A 22,345-nucleotide genomic window follows, 5' to 3' on the forward strand; every position below is an offset into this window, starting at 1 on the left:
CTTCCCCGCACACACCTTACCCGACCTGCTCCCCTCCCCGTGACTGTCTAGCTCAGAAAATGGCACCATCACCTGAGTGTTGCCTGGTGGGCGGGGGTGGGGGGGCTGGGGAGGGGTGGAAGCCTTCTTTGGTTTGCTACTTCTGAGACCAGGCTGCCCTCGCTAGACTGGGAAGCCTTCCATGGCAGGAGTCATTCAATTAATCTCACAGACCTCAGACACACACTCTGGAGACACCCCACGGGGAGTTGGGGGAGTGTGGAAACCCTCCCCACATAAGCTCTTAACAGTTAAGCAACTGTTACTGAAAGAGGTACCATATCACAGACAAGTTTTTATTATTTTGTCCTGCATATAGAACCCAGGAAATATAAAAACATCTCCAGAATTAGTCAAAGGAACTGCATCCCCAGCCAGCCCCTGCCCTCCCTGGATGGGCTCAGATGGGGGAGCCGGAGGGTTGCAGGCCACTTCCCTCTGTCCAGTGAATAAATTCCATACAAAAATAGATCTGTAAGGGCTCCCAGAGAGCCATCGGCCTGCATCTGCACAGGGCAGAGGCCTGGGAGCCCTCAGGATTACGGGACCTCGCTCCTCGGTGGAGGGGAGGTCTACCCTGGACACCGAAGTCCTGTCACCACAGCCAGAGGGCCCTTCTGCAAAACAGCTAGGGGATGGGGAGGGGCCTGGGACCTTCAGAGCATGATTGATGTAGCTAGAGACGGGGATGAGGCACCCTCCACCCAAGAAGGGACACTGGTCCTTTCCAAGCTTGGGTGGGGGGAGGGGCGAGCCTGGAGGGCACCTGGCAAGGGGCCAGACCCTCCAGCCCCGTCAAAGGTAGAAGCAGGATCTCAAGCTCCGTTCCCCCCCCGCCGCCCCCCCGCCCGCCACCCCACCACCGCTATACCCTCAAAGTCACTGACTGGGGCAGTGCTTAGGAGGTCGGGAGCAGAGGGAGGGGCTCCAAGGAGAGAAGAGCAGCTTCTGGCAGGGTGAGGCCAAAGGCACTGCTGTGAGGCACCGTCCCCCACCATGGGTGCTCCCCAAAAATGCGCTGCATCTTCCAGCCTCCAGCCTCCTCCTCATGCTGGCCCCTCTGCTTGGATGCCTCTTGTCCTAGGCCCTCCGCCTTGGCCTGTGCAAAACTCCACCCACGCTAAGGAAAGACAGCCCCCACACCCACCTTCCAGGCCTTATGCATCTCCTCTCAGCCAAGAAGCCCTTCCAGACACACCTCCGTGCACAAATCATGAGTGTCCATCTGCCCTCTGGCCCAACGGCCCACAGACCCCGAGGTCTCCCGTGGGGCCTGGGGTATTTTTGGAAGGTGCATCTGTAGTACTTCTCGATGCCCGAGCTCATCTCCCCACTTAAGCTGAGCCCTCCAAGGGCCAGGCCAGCTCTGTGTCTCATTCACACCCTCCTCCTTCCCACCCATCTCACCCCACATACAGCCAAACCCAGAGTAGGCATATGCCAGGGATGTCCTGGACAAACTCAGCCCCTGGGACCCTGTCCAGATCCAGCTGCCTTCCCGCCATCCTGTGAAAGCCCCGGCCTCACGATCACCACTGCCTCTGGCAAGCCCTTCTGGATAAGGAACTCAGGAGTTAACTCAGTGTGGCCACTCCTGCCAGAGGGAGAAGGCGCTCTCCCACGGGAGGCTGAGTGGTGGCCAGGAGACAGAATTTGCAAGAAGGGGTCACCTCAGAGAACCCCTGGGCTACCTTGGGGGGAGAGTGTTGGTGTCACAAGATAGGACCAAGGACCCTTTCTCCAGAGCCAACCTCATCCCTAGACTGGGAGCTGGGGGCATGGGTTCTAACTCCAGCCCTGGCCCTGACTCCTCAACAGGCCTCGGTTTTTCCTATCTGCACAGTGCGGCTCAGAGCCTGTCAGAGAGAGAAAGTCCACCTCTGAGGCTGGAAAGCAAAGTTCACGGGTCCTCTGAAGAGAAGATGTCTCCCCTCATGCTCTCTGCAGATGTCCAACCAGTGAATGTATAAAAGGAATGCAAAGGGGAGGCCACGATGGGTCTCAGGGGAGCACCAGGACCTTGATGGCCTAGTCAGGACCCTCACCCTCACCCTGACCTGTCAGCCCAAGGGCAGGGGAAGCAGAAATCAGCTCCTGAGTCTAGGGCCCTTGGGGTCCAGCCCCTGAGTTCAGCACCACCTCTGCTGCCTGAGCCTCAGGACCAGTGTGCAGACAGGGCCGAGCCCAAGCGCGGGCCCTTCAGACGGGCTGCCGGGCATTTGGGGTCCTCGCCAGGTCTCACGGAAGCCCATTAGGGGCCCGTGCCGCCAACCGGCCAATGGGTCTGTGGGGCAAAGGGGCACCCACTGGGGTAGGCCCGAGGCCCCAGTGGGTGTGGAAGACAGAAAAACATGAACCAGGTGATTTAAAGCTACATTTCCCCTCCCCGCCCTGACCACCTTGGTCTCTGGGACCAAATCTCAGGGGTTCTCCCCAGGGATTTAAACCCTTTGGCCCCGGGGGACAGAGTCAGCAGCCAAGGTGTCCAGACTGGGGAAATGGGAAGGGTAGGCAGAGGAATGGGGGGACCGCGGTCCCGAACAAGCTCTGGGCCCGAGTGCAGGGAGAGCATGCTCACTTCCACACCCGTGGAGCGCAGCTGGCCAGGGTCCTTGGCAGGGCTGGGGCCGCTCACACCTGCACCCCCTGGCCTTGCATCTGGAGCACTCGCGCCCGCAGCGCACTGATCCCGCTGAGGAGGGCCTCCCGGTGTTCGGCCGAAGAGATGCCCAGGCTCACCAGGTCCCTGAAAGAAGGGCCGGTCAGACCCAGCAGGCTCGGCCCTCTTCCACTCTCCCTCCCTCTGTGTGGACAGGGGAAGGGTCTGGAATTAGGACAGGCAGGGGGTGAGGGGGGGGGGGTCCCGGGTAGACAGGGGCAGGGCCCCCGGGGTTCCTCGGACTCACTGGGCGCCCATGGCAGCCACGGCCTCCAGGCTCCCAAAGCCACCTGCAGCAAAGCTGTCCTTGTAGCGGCCCAGGTCCAGGGCCTCCAGCCATGCGCCCACGGAGCCAAAGGTGGGAAAGGTGGAGAAGGCACGGTCTGCCAGGGGGGTGGGAGGCCTGGGAAGCAGAGGGGCTGTGGTCAGTTAACAGCAGGGATCTGGTGCCCAGACCTGGTCACTCTCCTGAGGAGAGGCCACCTGAGAGAAGACAGGAGACGGGGAAGGCGACCCAGCCCCAGGGCGGACGTGGCTGCATGGAGCATGAGGCACCCCCAGAGCAGGTGAGGGTTTCAAGATACCAGTCAGGTAGGTAGAGAGAGGATTGCACCTGAGCCAGCCAAAGGTACTGGGAGGATCTGGAACAGTCTGGGGGATAGGACACACCTCGGACGGTCTGGGAGGTGACCTATATTATATCGAGGCAACTAATACTCGTTTCACTTATTCTATTTATTGGAACTACAAGCTTGTTAGAACTATTTCCACACACATTCACCCAGTCAGTGACCACTGTACTGGGATGTGTGAGGCAAAACCCAGGACAAGCAGAGTGACTGAGATGGATGAAAATGTACATGAGTCTGAGGCAGGCAGAGTATTAGCTCTATCTGGGGCAACTGGGTGAGCAGGCATAGCTGGACAGGTGGGGAAGGACGGGGTGGGGGCGGGAGCAGGACAGGTGGGGCAGGTGGATGTGGGCCATGCGGGGAGGCCACTCATGGAGAGTGAGAGGTCGGCCGGCCGGATCTGGCGTGGTTGGGGATAGGCGGGAATGTGCCTGTGACAAACGAGGCATCGGCTGTACCTGGGAGAAGTGGTCGCGGCACACTTTGGGGGTTCTGGGTCCTGTGCCATCTTGCTCAGGATGCTGTGGATCTGGGAGAACCTGGGTCGCTCGCCTGGGTCCTTCTGCCAGCAGTCAAGCATCAGTCGATGGAGGGGGGAGGGGCAGTTCCTGGGGGGTGGCAGCCGGAAGCCATCCTCCACTGCCTTGATCACCTGGGCCACGAAGGTGAGGGGCAGACAGGAAGCTTTAAGTCCCTCCAACGCATGTACACGTCCCATCCCGAGGAAGACTCAGGCAGTGGCCAGGCAAGACCGGAAGCAAGCAGACAGTGAAGTGGGGTCTCAGGCTAGGAGGTCAAGGGTCACTGGGCAGGGGTCAGGAAGTTGGGGCCTGAGGTCACTCACGTCTTGGCCAGACATGTCCCAGTAGGGCCGCTCCCCAAAGGCCATCACCTCCCACATGACGACACCAAAGCTCCACACATCACTGGCAGAGCTGAAGTGTCCAAACTGAAGCGTCTCAGGGGCGGCCCACAGTGCCGGGCTCCGGCCGCTCTGTGGACGGACAAGCACGTCAGGGGCAGGAAGGGACCGGCCCAAGTACACCCGGGGCTCCCCGCCCCACACAGCCCCAGATCCAGCCCCGCCTGCCATCCTCTCAGCTGCACGTCTGGGGAAGGCACATAAGCTGACCAGAAAATGAGGCCCACGCTGGCCTTTACTCGGGACCAACTGGGGTCAGGGACGGGATTGCAGGCAGCGGCCTCGACACAGCCAGGAAGAGGGGAGAAGCGGGTGAGGGGGACTCTGGTGCAGTCTGATGGGCAGGTCTGTCTGGGAGACGGGAATCCTCACCATGGTGGTGTAGACGGCCTCCGCTCGGTCCCGGGGCCCCCGCCCAAAGCCAGAGATCTTGCAGATAAGGCCACTGCTGACCAGCACACGGCGGGCCGCCAGGCCCCGGTGAACGTAGCCCATTTCCGACAGGTACTTCATGGCTGACGCCAGCCCGGGCAGCAGCCCCATCAGCTGCCCGGCCACCAGCTGGCCTTCATGCCGCTGTGGGAGGAAGTGCTACACACTCAGTTCCCTGGTGCTGTGTGACCTCAGGGAAGTCACCTGGCCCTCTCTGGGTTTGCCCTGTGACCCACCAGGCCAGCCTGGCCAGTGGGCACCTTTTTAGGGAATGATGCCAAGTGCAAGTCCCACCAAAGAGAAAAGTGAGGGGACGAAGAATAACATGGCTATCAGTACCCTCCCCCACCCCAGCGACCCAGGCCACTCACCCTCAGGAAGCCGTCGAGGGCCCCATGGCTCATGTACTCGGTGACGATCATCAAGGTGCTTCCTGTGCCCAGGGAAGGGGAACACACCCACTGAGCTGCCTGCTCCCCTCTGCCTGCACACGTGCTCCCCCACCTGGGCCCCAGCCCGGGGCCAAGACGGCCAGAAACAAGTTTCCCCAGTCGTGCCACCCTCCTGTGGGGCCCAGGATCCTCTATGCCAAAGAACAGAAGAGGAGACCTCCGTAGGAGGACCACGGTCAGGAGCTGCAATAAGTTTGCTAAGAAAGATCACCCAAGGTCCAGGCGATCCACCCCACAGAGTCACTGCAGGTCAGAAAGGCCTTTCAGGGTCGGAAGGGCCCCCCTGAGTCAGTGAAAGCAAGCTGAGGCCTTCTCTCCATCCTGGGCGGCCTAGGAAGGGCCTAAGCCTTCCATGGCTGAAGGAAGGGCACCCCACCTCCACCCCGTGTCCACCCCCATACTTGCGGAGCACAGGGCCTTACCTCGGGTGACGACACCCTCCAGCCGCACGACGTGGCCATGGTCGAACTGGCCCAGGGTGAGGGCCTCGGCCAGGAAGCTGAGCCTCTGAGAGTCAGAGCAGCCGTCCCTCAGCGTGTGCACAGCCACGGGGAGCTCCTGGCGGCCAGGGAGCTGCAGACAGCCGAAGGACAGCTCCCCGAACCGCCCTGTGAGGAAACAGCACCTCAGACAGTCCCCCGGAGGTCATCCGCCCCCGGCCAACCCAGGCAGGGTGAGCTGAGGCGAAAGCAACTTTTGGATCACAGGCTCTTCTTGACCTGGGACTCAGAGCTCCCGAGTTCAAATCATGTAAACCGAGTACCAGCAATGTGACGTGGGCTTCCTCTCTTTCCTCTCTGGGCCTCGATTTTCTTCCCTGTGAAATGGGGGTTCCTCCCAGCCCGCCTCAGCAGGAGATTTCAAAGACTCACAGCGAGGATACTGCACATGCAAGCGTATCAAAGGCTATTAAAGCCCAGGGTGACCCAGGAAGGGTGACGATGACATCTCCTCTGCCACACTACCCCTTTCTGGCTTCTATCCAGTGGGTCTGGCAACAGTGTCGGGGACAGTGTCTGGCTCCTGGTAAAAGTGGCTGCCTTCTCTGAGCCCAGGGGCTGAGGGTTTGCAGATGGGAAGGAAGGAGGCCAGGAGACTGAACAGCAGAGAGCAAAACACCTGCTAGGAGCCAGGCCGGGGTGCGGAGGGCTGCAGAGTCCCCACCTCGGCTCTGCATGAGGCAGCTATTGCACCCATTTTACAGACAAGAAACAGGTTTGGAGCAGAAAGGGCACGCGCCCCTGGTCACACAACTGGGCAGAGGTAGAGCCAGGACAAAAACTGAGGTTTGGTTGTCTGGTCCCAAGTTTGCAATGGCCCCTCCCCACTGCCCCATGAAGGCCCGGGACTAAACCTCTGCCAGTGGCAGTCTGCAGAGGCCAGCTAGAAAAGGGCAGGAGCGGGGAGGTCTCAGTGACCTTGGGGACAGGGAGGGTAGGAAGGCAGGGTCACGGACTCCTCTGCCATCCCCTTCCCTGGAACCTGGTGGGCGGAGGTCCCGTTTGGTGTGGAGCTGGGGCCTCCTGGCCAGGTGGGGACTGGGGTGAAGTCAGGGCTTCCAGAAATGGGGGAGGGCCTCGGGGCAGAGGCGGGCTTGCAGGATGGAGGTGGGATGGAGTAGAAGGGGGGGGGCGGTTCTTGGGCTGTACAAGGGTCCCTGGAAGCCCAGCTTGCCTGCTCCAAGGCTTCTCTCCAGTGTGACGGTTTTTGCATCCAGCTCCTTGGCAAACAGATGAACAGCCTGCAGCGGGTCCCCACAGCTCTGGGGGTCTAAGAACGTGCGGCGTGTCGGGACTTTGACTGCAATGCAGAGAGAGACAGAGATGTGCCCGAGGAAGGGGGCCCGTGGCCGGGGCGGGAGCAGTTACGCAAGCACAGCAAGGAAGAGGGCTAAGGAGGGGCCAGGCAACAACTCACAGTGGAAGTACAGCTCCTCCTCGTCGTGGGCATCCTGACCTCCTTTGCCATAGGGGCAGGGCCTGCGGAGGTGCAGAGTCCTTCTCTGAGCTGGGCAGCATCCCCTTCCCATCTCACCAGCGCCCAGGGTGGCAGCTCCTTATCCCTTCCAAACCACAAGATCTGTGCCCCAGATCTTGCTTGTCCTGCTTTGAAAGCAGTCAACCTATAACCCTAGCCCCAGACCTAACCCCTCATCCTAATTATTCCTAATTATTTTCGCTCTGAGACACAATGCACGTTCTTGCAATTCCAGAGGCACCCAAATCCTTACCCCCGACTTTGAACCCAAGCTGCCTGCCTGCCTACCGGTGAGCAATTCAGATGGCCCTTGCACTCAGGGGGGCCTTGGTCTAGCCAGGGAAACAAGCACTGAGCATCAGTCACAAGCCCGCTCACAGGTACCAGCAGGGGAGAAGGGCACAACGTTGTGAGAACACACGGCGGAGGGACCTGACCCCCTAGACCATCAAGGGCGGCTTCCTGCAGAGGCAGTCATGGACCAAAGTACGGCATCACCATCAAAAGCACCACAGACTGGCGTTTGGGGCCCCTGAGGCAGGGCCTTGCTGGCCCAGAGGAGAGCCCCCGGGGTGCCGAGGTGTCATGACTCAATCTGTATTTTAGAAATATCATCCTGGCTGCAGCTGTGGCCCCGCAGGAGCTGGCCGTGGCTCAGCCTACAGGGTGAGTGTGGACACAGAGAACAAAAAGCAAGAGGACACAAGTGACGTTTAGGTGACAGGGGCACAGGGCTCAGGGACTGCTAGAAGGCAGAAAGGGGGAGAGAGAAGGGAGGAATGACTCTTGGTGTTCTGGTTTGCCCACCTGTTCATAGTGGTGCCGTTTACCAGGACGGGGTGGCAAAGGGCTCGTGCTGAGCCGGTAGGGTCTGCTGAGCCTACAGAGTAGGCAAGGAGGGGTGAGGAGTAAGGAGTTAGAAAGGAGTGTGGGGGGTTTGGAGGAGGGGTCTGCTCTGGAGATACAAGTTTGGGAGCTGGGGGCATTGTCCAGGAAGACGACAGAGCCTGGGAAGGGGGACTGTGAACGAGTCTGAGGACCCCAACACTGAGAGATCGGGTAGAGAGGAAAGGAGCCATGGAGGACACCACAAAAGAACCACCAGAGAAGCCAAAGGGAAACAGAAAGGAAATCAGGGGTGACACTGTCACAGGAACGAAGGAAAGAGAAAGTGGAGCAGAGGAGAGAGACGGCGTGAAGGCTCCAAGGAGGGGCGGTTAGGGAGACTGGAGAGAGAAGATCACCCTTCTGTACGGATGGGAAAAGGGGAAAAGGCTGCCATTTAGGATAAAATGGTCACGATGGTGGTCAGTAGTCCAGGCTCTGGAACCTCATGCGCAGACTGGCTTCCCAGCCCCTCCACTTGGTAGCTGCGGGACAGGGAGGCTGGGATTTCTCTTTAATAAAATCGGGATCAAGACAACCCTACCTGATACAGCACTGTTGCACAGAGTTTGCTAAGCAGTCAATAAATGTCAGCTGTTATGTGGGGCGGGGGGAGGGGGGGGCACTAGAAATAGTATGGGTTCCTGCGATGGCGAGAAGGGGTGGGGTTCGGATCACAGTGGGAAGGAGCAGGAGGAAGGCACCTCCTCTAGAGCAAAGGGAGGGGGCGGGTGGGTGCAGAGACAGGTAGGTGTGCAGACTTGGGGGTGAGGAGCTGGGGGGCGGCAATGATGCAGTGAAGGAGCAGGTGCAACCAATGCGGCCGAGGGGGCAAGCTGCAAGGACAGGGCACCTGCGGGGCACACGTGCAAGAGCTGGACTCCGTATCTGGGGCGATGGCCAGGTCCAGGGCAGCATCTGGGAGAGGGACGTAGAGGTGGAACAGAAGAAAAGGTCCTTGGGAATGAGGAAGTTCAAGAACCAATAAGCCAAGGGCTGTCCGTTATAAGTCCCAATAAGCCACCAGTCATCCAATAGCTACTGAAGTCTCCTAGAGTGGGGACCTGCTTCCATGAATGAAGGGATCATCCAGGAGAGGTGGGTGGAATGGAAGGGGGCAAGACTGAGTGGATGGAGGAGTCGTAGAGAAATCCAGAAGCTTCCACTGGACAACACCCTCTGGTGAGAAGGGGGATGGGCCAGGATGGAGCGGGGAGAGGAAGTGGAGGCGGGGAGACCGTGCACAGAGCAAGCACTGCAGACATCAGACACCAGCCTGCAGAGGTGGCTGGACGCGCCGGACAGGTGCCATGCCCATTGGCATGAGACCAGCAGGCTCTCCCCACCTCCACTTCAGTGCCATTGGATTTTGAGTGGGTTTTGAGACCGACCGTGGCTTACTCTGCCCACCCTAGTGCATCTGTCTCCAAGGTGCTCCTGGGCAGCTACTCCTGTCCTGCACAGTCCCTGCCTGGAGGGGTGCTCCTTATGCCCCTCTCTCCCTGCTCCTCCTCCCGTCTCCCTGAGCCCTTAAGCTCCCAGCCAGGACAAGAGGCTCTTGGCTCCTGGACATTCCAGCTTTTCCAACTGGTCCAATTTGGGCGTCTGAGCACTGGAAAGGGGCTCACTACTCCTGTCCTGCCTCCCTGACTGTCCTGGCCCAGGCAGAGCTGGCTCCCAGACCCACAGGTCAAGGCCCTCCCCTCCTCAGTCGCTTGCAGTGCCTCATTCAAGGCCACACAGACAGTGCCGGGTGAGTGCTCGCTGTCCCTTCAACCCACAGGCAGTTCCGGGATGCTGAGATGTGCTGGGATGCGGCTCCCTGACCAGCCATCACTCTCCTCTGCTACCCCCGCTCCAGCCCATCACACGCAGACTTTCCAACCCTCAAGTCTGCCGACCTCAGCCCCAGCCTGGCACCTCTGCGTGCAGCAGTGTGGCCGTGGGGAGAAGGGGCAAATACACGCTGTGAGGTTTCTGCTGAATGCAAAAGGACTGGAATCTTCTCTGAACCAAACTCAAGCTCCACATCCTTTCTCCTCCTCCCACCCCCCTTCTCTGCCCACTCTCCTGCAAGCTTCCTTCTGCTGAGCGTTGGGGGGGTGGGTTCTGGTTTATGAGTTCCCCTCCCTGTCCTCCCCCCTCCCACACGCAATTTCTGCCTTTCTTCCCTTCGCCTGTGTTCGAGGGCCTCCGGATCTCTGGCGGGCAGGGGCTGGGGGGCCTCTGAGCGCCTCAGGAGAACCCTAATCACACTGGAGCAGCTGGCGCTTGATTCCATCCTCAGTGATGCCTTCTGACATTTAATGAGTTAAGGAGCTAAATCCCCTTCATCCCAGAGCCGCTGAGCTAGCTGCAATGCTGGCTGCTGCGGGAGCAGCGAGCGGGGGAGGGGCCGGGGCCCGTGCGAGCCAAGCCTGGATCTACACAGCAGTATGCTTGCGTGTGCAGATCTGCATGTGCGCAAATGCAGGTACAGACACAGGGGCCGTGAGCACATGTTAGTGCGCACGGGGACACGACCCACCAGGGGCCAGCCAGGCTGGGAGCGGCCACCTACCTCCTCCACATGGCCAGCACGCTCATCACAGAGCCCACGACGAGGAGGGCTGAGACGGTCACCACCGTGACGACGACCGCAGGGCTGTGGTCCCTGGACCCTGAGGCAGCTGGGGGTAAACCGCGAGGCTGAGGCAGGCAGAGGACCAGGCTCCTGGGGGGGCCCCAGTGCAGACTCCTGCCCACCCCCCACAGCACCTCTGCACTTGGCCCCGGCTCCCACAGCAGAGGGACCAAGGCAGCCCCACCAACCACACTGGCACCTGGAGCTTCCTCCTGTCTCAGGGCCGGGCACCTCCACGGCAGTCCAGTTCGGAGAGAGAGGACCAGGGGTCCAGACAGGCAGGGCTGCACCTCTCCTTCTGCCTTTCCGAAGGGCACTGACTTAACATAGCTCTGCAGGGGGCACGGCCTCTCACCTGAGCTCCCCAGCCCCATCCAGACCATCCACCGACAATTGCAACGTGAGTTAACGTTTAATACACACTTACTCCATTCAGGGCACCGTGTCACGTGCCTTAACTAAATGGTCCTGTTTCATTGTCACAACAAGCAGGTAAGGCGGTGGTGTCTCCATTTTATAGCTGAGGAAACTGACATTGAGAAAAGTTGTGTGATAGGCCCAAGGTGCCACGACTAATACATGGTGAGCCGGAGGTCTGAACCTGATTCCAAAAGCCTCCACTTTGAACTATGTCCCCAAGAGAGTGGCCTAAAGGACCCCAGGCTCTCAACTCCATCTATCCATCCATCCAACATGCGTGACAGGCTGGCGCCAGTACTGGGGAGACAGTGATGAATGAGCCAGAATCCCTGCCCTGGAGGAGTGTCCAGACCAGTGGGAGAGACAGAAACAAAAATCCTAACTGCAGAATGACAACAGAAACAGACTGCTGAGCAGAGGCATGCTCGTTTCTTCCTAAAAGCCAGTGAGGAAGGCTTCGCAGAAGAGACGTGACATCTGCTCTGGGCCTGGGAGATCGGAAAAGGTCTGGGTGGTGCTCAGACGCACGTGCTGGGTCTGGAAAACGGCAAGCCATCCTGTGGGGCTGGGATACAGACCACAGAAGGCTGAGAGCGCCAAGATGTGAAGCTGGACAGCGGGAGGAAAATGGGAACTGGGGGAGGAGAGAGCACCCGGAGGGCCTGGGATGCCAGGCCAAGAAGTGGGAACTTCATCCTGAGGGTGACAGGGAGCCAGGGAGCAATGGGCAGGGTTCCTGCCTGAGGGGGAAGGGCTGGAAGTATCTGCGGCCGGGAGCAGGGATGGACAGGAGGTGCGCGAGAGAGGTGCAGGTTTGGGGAAACTATCGAGAATGGGGGAGATGCTATGCAGCCCTGAAGACTCCACTGAGATGAGATGAGACGTGGGACACAGGACTTGCGCTGGCTCTGGGCTCCGGGAGGAGGAACACAAGTGCAGCACAGCGTCCGGGCAGTGAGGGCCAGCACAGCTGGGGAGCGTTTCCCCAGGGAGGATCTGTAGCGCCTGGAGTGACATGGGGCCAGAAGGGGGGTGACAGCCTGGGATATGAGGTCGGAGCCCCAGGGCTGTTGGGAAGATGTCACAGTCAAGTGACAAGGGACAGAAAAGGGAGGGAGAGTTAGGGGCCAACAAGGCCATGGTCAAAGGGGGGATTTTAGAGCCCATGTTCCCAGAGGTGGGGACATGGCCTGGGGTCTGGTCAGGCCAGAGGTGGGCGGAGTTGCCAAGAACTATGTGGAATGAGGTGTCTGGGTGGACATGGAAATGGAGACAGGGCAGTTGTGGAAGGTGGCCTCTGAGATGTCCCCGCTGGATTCTCTACCTCCTGGTATTACTTAGTCCCCTTGAGTATGGGTTTGACATAGTGACTTGTTTCTAACAAACAATGCAGCCAAAGTGATGGGATGTCACCTCCAAGATGAGGTGACAAGAGACTGCAGCTTGTCTCGGGCACCCTCTCTCTCTGTCACTGTCTCAGGAAGAATCTAGGTGCTGTGTTATGCAGAGCCCTAGGGAGAAGCCCAAGAGGCAGAGAACCACGTGCCCCCAGCGAACAGCCAGTGAGAACCTGAGTTGGGAGGCAGATTCTCTCCCCATTAGGCCTTGAGATGACCGCAGCCACGAGGGACCCTGAGCCAGCGGCACCTAGCTAAGCCGCACCCAGATGCCTGGCCCACAAAAACCACGAGAGAATAAATGTCTGCCGTTCGCGGCTACTCGCTTGGGGGTAATTTGTCACGCGGCAATGGATAACTGATACAGTGCTGAAGCACCGTCCCTCATTGTGCTCTTGAGCTGGGATCACAGCTCACTGGAAGAAGTGCTCTGCAGACTGGGAGGCCCATTCCCGCAGAACCAGGACCACAGCAAAGGAGGCTGGGGGTCCGAGCAGTGTCTACTCACTGAGAAGCACCAAATGAATGGAAACCCTCAGCCCTTTTCAGCGACCAGCCAGCCCCCAGCTCCTGCCCCCACCACGCCCACTCCAGCCCAGCCCGTGAGCCTTTGTTCAGGTGGATTCTTCTACCCGAAATGCCTCCCCTGCGCATCTTGGCATTCAAATGCTCCCTAGCCTTCAAGACAGAGCTCTAATCTCCTCTCGCTAGCACCTGGCCGAGGTCTGGCACAGACAGGCATTCAAGCAAGAAGTACCGTCTCTTTTCCCAGAAGGCTGACTCCCTCTACATTTTATCTCCACCTCCCTTTGGGCTCAGAGCTCTTCCTATCTTGGATTAGACTCGTGTAGCAGGTTGGAAAGAATTATTATCTTGACAGCTGGTGTCAGAATGCCTCTTAGGGGGAACCGCCTTTGTCCAGGAAAATACTTTCATGAACTGCTCGGGGTAGATAGAGGTGAGATCCTGAGGGTGGGGTTAGCAGCTGGCAAAACCACCAAAGCCAGAGCTAAGCTGCTCATCGCTCACCATGAAAGGGAGTTTGGGGGTGGAGGGGGTGTGGGGAGAAGAGGAGCCAGGGGAGGGAGGTGAAAGGAGGAAGTGGGCAGCACAATACCACGGAGAAGCCGGCACAGTTTTAGAATCAGGGGATCTGATGTCTGATGTACAGCTTTTGTTTTGTTTTGTCTTGTTTTGTCTTGATGACAGCTTTATTGGAGGAATTAGTCATGTACCGCACAATTCCCCCATTGAATGGGTACAATTCTTGTTGTGTTTTGTTTATTGCTGCAGGGCAGCCCCTTTGGGGCCCCAGCCTTCACGGAAGCCTGCCTCTCGCTCCAGGGCCTGGTGGGGAAAGGAATGACATCCTGTGTGTGAGTCTGTATCACGGCAGAGGGAAAGCAGCAGAATGGGAAAGCATTTAGCCATCCGAGCAAGAAGTGACCATGAGACTGAAACTCCTCCCCCCAAAATAGTCAAGAATCTTGGAGAGGGCACAGCATGTTTCTACAAGACATGAGAGGTCTTGAGAGGCTGGGAGACTCCAGCTGGAGACATGGGTTAGAGTTGCTCGTGAGCTCCTCCCCTATGGGCTCCCCCAGGACAGGCCTCCCCACCCCCAACTTATTCATGTCACTGAATAGGCCCCAGTCAGCGGATTCCAAGTTCAGTAACTATTTAGGTTGTAATTGAGCGGTTCTGCGGGCTCCCTTAATTGCACAGAGGACCACCCCCTCCCCAGTCTGTCCCCCTGCCCCAGCCCCACGCCTGAGTTTTCTCTGCCCGGAGCCCTTTCCACATACACACACGTCACTTACCCTCCCCTGGGGTCTGCACTTCAATGGAGGGATTGAAACTCTGAGTCTCCCAGGAGGGCCCCGGGGAAGCCGCCCGGATCTGAAAGACGTAGCGGGTAGCCGGCTTCAGGTTGGTGACAGTGACCGCGGGTGCCCCTGTCTTCACCGTGGAGTAAGTCTGCTCACTCTGACCCTGAGGAAGGACCAAGAAGTGAGGCCTGGACCCAGGGCCAGACCCACGCTCCTTGGAGAATGACAGGGGAAAGGAGTGGGGAGGCGGAGAAGGGAGAAGAGCCCTCAGGTGAGCAGGGACCAGGCGGAAGAAGCTGACTCCGACAGTCTGGGGAGGGCTCCATCCGTTTCTTCCACAGCTTCTCCAACCCCTCTCTCCACGCAAGTTCCCACCTGGGCTCAGTGGTACTTGTGGCGAAGAACAGTAAGAGAAACTTTAGAGAAGATGCTAGATCCTCCTTCTTGGGGATGGACATCAGGGCCTGGAAGTCCAGAGGGTGAGCAGGGCCTGATGTCACAGAGGAAAGAAGAAGAAACTGAACCCTGACACCTGCCCGGCCCTTGCCGGCTCACAAAGATTTTCCTCCTCTTTGTCATCTGGTTTTCACAATGTCCTGCAAGGCATGAATTCACAGATAAGGAATCGGGGGCAGAGGGGTAGACAGACTTGCCTGAGGCCCCCACTGGACAGTGGGGACAGCAACAGCTGTCATGGAGTGAGGGTCAGCTTGCTGCCAGCTGCTATGCAGACTCTTTAGAGGCTTGACTACCTAAGTCCTCACAACAGTATTTCCATCTTTTATAGGTGACAGTCACATCAAGGAAGGGGCAGAACGACACCTTCTTGATTCCTTCAGGTCCCGTGCTTTATCTCTATATCATGCTGCCCCCCAACATGTCTGAGAATGGGGTCTACTGGAGATGCTGTCATCATTTTGTCTCTGTCCCCACCCCCTGCCACCTTATTACAGCCCCTGCCACAGCCACAGCCTCCCGATATCATGTGGCCCAGTTCTTTGACCATGGTATTCAGGAATGGGGCAGACACTGACCCAAACCAGGCCAATCAGAATCTCCCTTCCAGGTATTTGAATGAGCCACTGAAAGACAGTGAGGCAAGGGCTGTGGCCCTTCTGAGCCGGGCAGGCTAGGGCCCGGGTGGAAGAAAGAGGCAAGGCTGTCAACCCAGGCAGCTGTGATATGCCCTGAGCAAAGCCCCCTCTGCAGAGGATGCGGGACCCGCACCCAGAGAGCAGAGCGTAGATAAGGAGCACTGTGCCTCCCAGATTTGTGGCCACTGGGTTCCAGGCGACGCCCTTGAAGCCTTTCAAACAGAGCCCCTCTTGCACAGGACCCTCTTTTCAAGGCTTTTTGTTCCCAGCAAATTCACACCCACTAAGGGCCTGGAGCATCTGCCAGCTCAGCTTCTGGACTCTACTGCACGGCCCAGCTCCTTCCCAGTGTCCTTCTCTGTCATCTCCCAAATGTCAGGGTTCCTCAGAGCCCCGTCCTGTCCCCTCTTCTCACCCTCCCTGTCCTCCTAGGCCATCTCTTCTGGCTCCTGGCTTCATTCAGCTCCTAGCCCCGTGCAGAAAGGGCCCCAACTCTCTGTCCAGCGCCAGGCCTCTCCCTTGAGCTGCAGACCTGCAAGCCCACCTGGATGTCCCAGAGGCCCCCTGAACACTGCATGGGCCAAATCAAACTCATCCTCTTACCTCGATTCTGCTCCCCCTTTTCAGTCCATGGCACCCCACCCCCTAGATGGCCCAGCCGTGACTCAGGAGTTCCTCCTCCTTTGTGTTCACCAACCCCCCCCAACGCCAAACTCACAGCTCTCCGTAGACTTCTAGTATTCAAAAACTACTATCTGACTCAGCCAAGAAGTCCCCTGAGTCACTCAGGAGTGAGTGAAGCTCTGACACATTAAGTGCTGAAGATGAAAGCAAGGTTTCGCTTGAAGGAATAAGATTTGCACCAAGGTGAGAAGCAGTTTAACAGCAGATTACGTATCACATTTAAAGACAATACATTCAAGGAGGAAGGAGACAGTGGATCGGGATATATCTCCACTTGGCAAATCGAGGTTGAACTGCGACTATTGATTGACAACAGATACAAGAAGTTAGCAAAAATCAGCAAAAGCATCCTGTAAGAATCAATTGGCTATGTGGGGTTTACAATATGGAGAAGCTGTGCATCTTTCCTTATTCCTTGTAAACGACATATGACACATTTTTTCTATAGTAAAATTGTCAGGATAACTCATACACTCATTGTTCCGGAGAGTGGGGCGTTAAACATTGACCAGCACATGGTCAAGCCCCAGCAGACCACCTGACCTACCAATGTAGGTCAATTTGTAAATTTTGAAAGAGTATGGTACTTCAGCCTTCTTTTTCTTAAAGAGGGCTGCAAATTGCATATGGTCCGGCCACACAAGATGGGAATGAGTCCCTAGAGAAAGCTCTTAGTGAACTGCAAACACTAGGTAAAAGTGGTGACAATGGAGCTGATGACCAGTGAGGGGCAGGGAAGGGGACAGCCGACGAGCAGTGGGGTCCATGCACGGAGTCGAGGGGGGGGATAGGAAGAAACTCAGGCCTGCCAAAAGCCACTTAGGAGGCCGGCGGATGTGTTCACAAGGAAAGTAAGAAGGGCTTTTGCCTCGAGGAGGTTGTGAAGAAAAGGACCACAGCCCGGATTGCAGCCTCAGGTCCCGCCCAGACCTCACCTCACCTTCTCGTAGTATCGGATCTCGTACTCCGTGCCGTTAGCCCCGGGAGCTCCGGCAGGGATAGGCTCCCGCCACGACAGGGACACACTCTGGGGCTCCACTCGGTCCCTCCGGATCTCATCCTCCTCCCAGGGCGCTGAAAGTAAGGAACACTCGGTTCTCGATGGGAACCCACTGTGGGGCAGGGCGGGGGCTGGAAGGGCGGGGCATGCAGGGTGGGGGTGGGGCCAGGCGGGCGGGGCGGGGCCAGAAGCTCCTGAGGGGCGGGGCCTGAGTTGTCTTAGGACCAGAGGGGAGCCTGCTGTCACCTCACAGGTCTCAGCTTCCCTGTCTCTGCCAGCGAAGCGCCAAGCCACCTGCTTCTTGCTCACCCCCTGCATTCCAGCTGCACTAGTGGTGGCTGGTTCTAACACCCCAGGTTCTTTCTACACTTTCTGTGGTTTGGAGGCATTAAAAAGCATAGGAGCAGGAAGACCACCTACTTAACTCTTCTAACGGTCTTGGTTAAGAGTTAATCCGCTCCGCAACACTAGGAATCGCAGGAAACTACCTCAATATAATGAAGAGACCATATGTGAGAAAGCCCCAGCGAACATACTCAACGGTGGAAAACTGAAAGCTTTTCCTTGAAGATCAGGATCAAGGCAAGGATGTCCACTCTTAACACTTCTAATTAACATAGTACTGAAGTCCTAACTTAACCAGAGAGCTGAGGCAAGAGAAAGAAAGAAAAGGCATTCAGATTGGAAAGAAAGAAGTAAAATTATTTCAGTCCACAGGTGACATAACCCTCTATGTAGAAAATCCTAAAACTTCCACAAGACCCTGTTAAAATTACTAAACGAATACAGCAAAGTTGCAGGATACACCGTCAACATGCAAAATCAGTCCCATTTCTACATATTAACCACGAACAATCTGAACAGGAAATTAAGAAAACAATCCCATTTACAATTGCAGCAAAAAAGAATAAGATATTTAGGAATAAAGTTAACCAAAGGAGTGAAAGACTTGTACACCGAAAATCAGAAAACATTGCTGAAAGAAATTAAAGAAGATACAAATAAATGGAAAGACATCGTGTTTATGGAGTGGAAAACTTAATATTGTTAAAATGTCCAGGCTACCCAAAGCAACTTACAAATCCAATTCAATTTGCAACAAAATTGTTTTTTGCAGAAATAGAAAAGAAATCCTAAAATTCATATGGAAAATCAAAGGACCATGAATAGCAACATGATCTTAAGAAAAACAAGGCTGGAGGCCTCACACTCTGACTTCAAAACACTGCAAAGCCACCATAATCCAAACAGTTTGGTACTGGTAAAAAGACAGAAATGTGGGCCAACTGAAAAGAATAGAGAGCCCAGAAATAAACCCTCACAGATATGATGAAATGATTTTCGATAGGGGTTCCAAGCCCACCCAATGGGGAAGGGACAGTCTTTGCACCCAACAGTGCTGGGAAAACTAATTGTCCACATGCGAACGAAAGAATGAGGTTGGATCCTTACCTGATACCACATACAAAATTTAACATGAAATTAATTACAGACCTAAATGTAAGACCTGAAACCATAAATTCCCAGGAGGAAACATACAGGGAAGCTTCATGCCATTAGATTTGGCAATGATTTCTCCGACGTGACGCCAAAAGCACAGGAAATGAAAGCAAAAATAGACAAATGGGATCCCACCAAACTTAAAAACATCTGCACAGTAAAAGGAACAATCACCAAAATGAAAGGCAACCTATGAAATGGAAAAAAAATATTTGTTAATCATATATCTGATAAGGCGTTAATATCCAGAATATATAAAGAACTCCTGCAATTCGACAACAACAAACCTACAAATAACCCAATTTAAAATGGGGAGGGAATTTGGATAGACATTTCTCCGAAGAAGACAGACCAATCACCGATAAGCACATGAAAAGATGTCTAAAATCACTAATGATCAGGAAAACACAAGTCAAAACCACAATGAGATATCATCTCAGATCTGTGAGGATGGCTACTGTCAAAAACAAAACAAAACAGAAAATAGCAAGTGTCGGATGTGGAGAAACTGGAATCCTGTGCATTGTTGGTGGGAATATAAATTGGTGCAGCCATTATGGAAAACAGCACGGAGGTTTTCCAAAAAATTAAGAATAGAACTACCCTATGATCCAACAATCCCACTGCTGAGTATACATCTCAAGAAAATTAAATCACTATCTCGAAGAGACATCTGCATTCTCATGTTCATTGCAACATTATTCACAATAGCCAAGATATGGAAATAACTTAAGTGTCTGTTGATGGATGAATGAATAAAGAAAAGAAAATGATATATATAAAGGGATGTTATTCAGCCCATAAAAAAAGAAATTGTGCCATCAGCAAAAACATGGGTGAACCTTGAGGGCATTATGTTACGTGAAAGAAGAAAGACAAAGACAAATACTGCATGATCTCACTTATATGTGGAATCTAAAAAACCTACATTCATAGAAACAGAGTAGATTGGTGGTTGCCAAGGGCTAGGAGCTGGGGAAATGGGAGATGTTGGTCAAAGGGTACAAACTTTCAGTGAGAAGACGAATAAGTTCTAGAGATCTAATGTACAGCATGGTGACTATAGTCAACAGTACTGTATTGTGGGGGCACCTGGGTGGCTCAGTCCATTAAGCTTCTGACTCCTGATCTCGGCTCAGGTCATGATTTCACAGTTTGTGGGTTCGAGCCCCACATCGGGCTCTGTACTGACAGTGCAGAGCCTGCTTGGGATTCTCTCTCTTCCTCTCTCTCTGTCCCTTCTCCGCTCACGCTCTCTCTCTTAAAATAACTAAATAATAAAAATTAAAAAATAAATCTTAGGGGCGCCTGGGTGGCTTAGTCGGTTAAGCATCCGACTTCGGCTCAGGTCATGATCTCACAGTTCGTGGTTCAAGCCCCGCGTCGGGCTCTGTGCTGACAGCTCAGAGCCTGGGGCCTGCTTCAGATTCTGTGTCTCCCTCTCTCTCTGTCCCTCCCCTGCTCATGTTCTGTCTCTCTCTGTCTCAAAAATAAATAAAAATATTTTTTAAAAAATCTTTAAAAATAACAATATTGTATTGTATACGTGGAAATTGCTAAGAGACATCTTAAGTGTTCTCACGACACACACACACTTCCGAGAGAAGATGCTGGAAAGGCAGCTATATAGGTGGTTTCAGGACTCACAAAAGGTATCTGGAAATGAGATGGAGACCCAAGAGCCATCAGAAGGGGACTGGATGAAGCTTCCCAGGAGGAGGCACAGAAAGAGAGAAAGAAAAGCTTTTAGGAAACATACATTTAATTTAAGAGGCAGGTTAAGGAAGAGGAGCTTGAACACGAGGAGCCAGAGAGAGAGCAGGAAAGCCAGGAGCAAATGAGATCACAGAAGCCCAGGGAAGAGAACATTTAAGAAGGTTCCCTCCTGAGTCTTCTGGTTATTAGCTTCCAGTCCATGAGCAAGAGACTCAGTTTCCTCATGCGTAGAATGGAAACAATTCTGACCTCACTAGGCTCGCTGTAAGAATTTTATAAAGTAATGTATATGAAGAGCTTAGCACAATATCTGACACGGAGCAAGCGCTCCATGCAAGTTTACTAACTAGAAGAGCCAGCAGTTGGCAGTATCATACGCTGAGAAAGGACAGGGTAAGACTAGGATTCAAAGCGCCCTCTGGCTTTAACAATGTGGAGGCTCCTGGTGACTTTGGGGGATTGAGGGGAAGTAGATACCAGGTGGCTATGGGACAGGGCCCATGCAGCTCACTCTTTGAAAAGTGCATGAACATGGCTTCCAGTTTTAAATGGTAACCACCTAGCAGCCCCCACCTGCAGTCTCTTCCCAATTCTGATGAAAACAGAAAGGTACAGAAAGAGTTGAAAACTCAGAACATCAACGTAAGCTAGTCTAGACAGCTGAATGCCAGAATGGGGGAGATATGCCACTCCACCTATGAGAAAGCCGGTGGAACTGGACTGAAAAGTGCAATTGTCATGAAGCCCCAGGCTATGCTGCCCACAGAGTGACACGGTCTCCCATCCTAAAAATAACCTGAAAGATTTTTTAATCCCTCCTCCCACTGTCTGACCCTTACAAAAAGGCAAGGTCTTTGTCAACAGGACAATGCACAGCCATCACTCTCTTGCATAGTTGCTTTGGAGGAAAAGTGTCCTTCCGTATCCCCCAGGAGTGCCTCTCGGCCTAAATCCACTGGGAGATGACAGCTGTCAGAAGAGATGTGGGTTCAAGGGGAGAGGAGAGAGAAAACGTCCCAGGATGGCATAGACCCTTGCAGATACAGATGGACAGCAGAGACAGGAAGAGGCCAGGAATGTCGTGTTTTGGAGCTACATTTGTTGAAAGCATTAGACGGCCATACAGAGGTAGGAGACGGTTCCATTTCAGACCCACAGAGATACATTAGATGAAAGCCTAACAAATCCTGAGACCGGAGCTGAAAACCGAGCCCAATGCTCTCTCCTGCTGTAGGTGGATCTGTGATGAAATCCAGCCAGTGCCCACGGGGGACCGAGACCACAGCAGACATGAGTGGAAAACTATTCAACAGCCATGTCTCCCCTTCCTGGCCTGTGGAGCCCAACTTCTGATTCAGGGTCTACTGTCTCCCCCTGTGTGACTCAGGTTAATTCTGATTGTTCTAAGACAGCTGTGTGGACTCATTTCCTGTGCCAATGACTGCGGTCGGGCTTACCATCCAGTTCTGGCTGATGTAAGGAGAAAGCAGCTAAGGGGAGGATGGACTCTGGAAAAGGTTTCTTGTTCTTAAAATGATACCTACACGAAAGAAACAGTCCCTTTCTTCTGCTCTGGATGGTAAGGATGTGATGTCTGGAGCTACTGCATCCAACCTGCCACCATGAGGGAGCCAGCCTATGTGACAAGGACGGCATGGCACGGTAGAAAGACACAAAGAACCTGGGTCCTTGAGGACCCCGATGAGCTGCTGAAATAACCATGCTGTGAGTCCACTCCTAGGTACGCTGAGAAATCATTTTCAGCGAAACATCAGCTGGATTGAGATTTACTGTTACTTGCAGCTGAAAAGCCTTACAAACCAACCCAGAGGGCAATTCACACATGGGGTTTTTTGGCAAACACTAGCCATCTCCTTGTTCAAGAACAAGGAAAGAGAAAATGCCAAAAACATCAGGCATATGAGAAAAACATTTCAGAATAAATGAATGGTAATATTATTTCTGAAGATTCAGGAGGCGCAGCTTCTTAAGAGGGATTTAGTGTGACAGAGAAACAAGAAAGGCGACTGTCTGGCATCCTCGAGAAGATGAAAGAAAACACAGCCTCCACAAAATGGGAGCAG

General features: G+C 54.8%; 1 protein-coding gene across 7 annotated transcripts in view; it reads right to left on the reverse strand.

Annotated features, from left to right (window-relative positions):
- Positions 1–886: 886 nt before the first annotated feature.
- The window catches only part of EPHA10 (EPH receptor A10), a 38,351-nt gene continuing 16,892 nt past the window's right edge, over positions 887–22,345 (reverse strand). The window contains exons 6-17 of one of the 7 annotated variants that reach the window (XM_042952130.1): positions 16,986–17,119; positions 14,259–14,337; positions 10,559–10,667; positions 7,054–7,115; positions 6,811–6,936; positions 5,559–5,744; positions 5,056–5,117; positions 4,625–4,843; positions 4,175–4,324; positions 3,789–3,982; positions 2,946–3,101; positions 887–2,785 (exon numbers count right to left, since the gene is read on the reverse strand). In XM_042952130.1, coding sequence (XP_042808064.1) covers positions 2,671–2,785; positions 2,946–3,101; positions 3,789–3,982; positions 4,175–4,324; positions 4,625–4,843; positions 5,056–5,117; positions 5,559–5,744; positions 6,811–6,936; positions 7,054–7,115; positions 10,559–10,667; positions 14,259–14,337; positions 16,986–17,119 — 1,592 coding nt within the window. In that variant the 3' untranslated portion in view covers positions 887–2,670. Of the gene's footprint in view, positions 2,786–2,945; positions 3,102–3,788; positions 3,983–4,174; positions 4,325–4,624; positions 4,844–5,055; positions 5,118–5,558; positions 5,745–6,810; positions 6,937–7,053; positions 7,116–10,558; positions 10,668–13,256; positions 13,786–14,258; positions 14,431–16,980; positions 17,120–22,345 lie in introns of those variants that run through there. The other 6 variants (XM_042952129.1, XM_042952128.1, XR_006206115.1 and 3 more) reach the window with 6 other exon arrangements.

The sequence above is a fragment of the Panthera leo genome, chromosome C1 (assembly GCF_018350215.1).
Source record: "Panthera leo isolate Ple1 chromosome C1, P.leo_Ple1_pat1.1, whole genome shotgun sequence".
Taxonomy (NCBI): Eukaryota; Metazoa; Chordata; class Mammalia; order Carnivora; family Felidae; genus Panthera; species Panthera leo.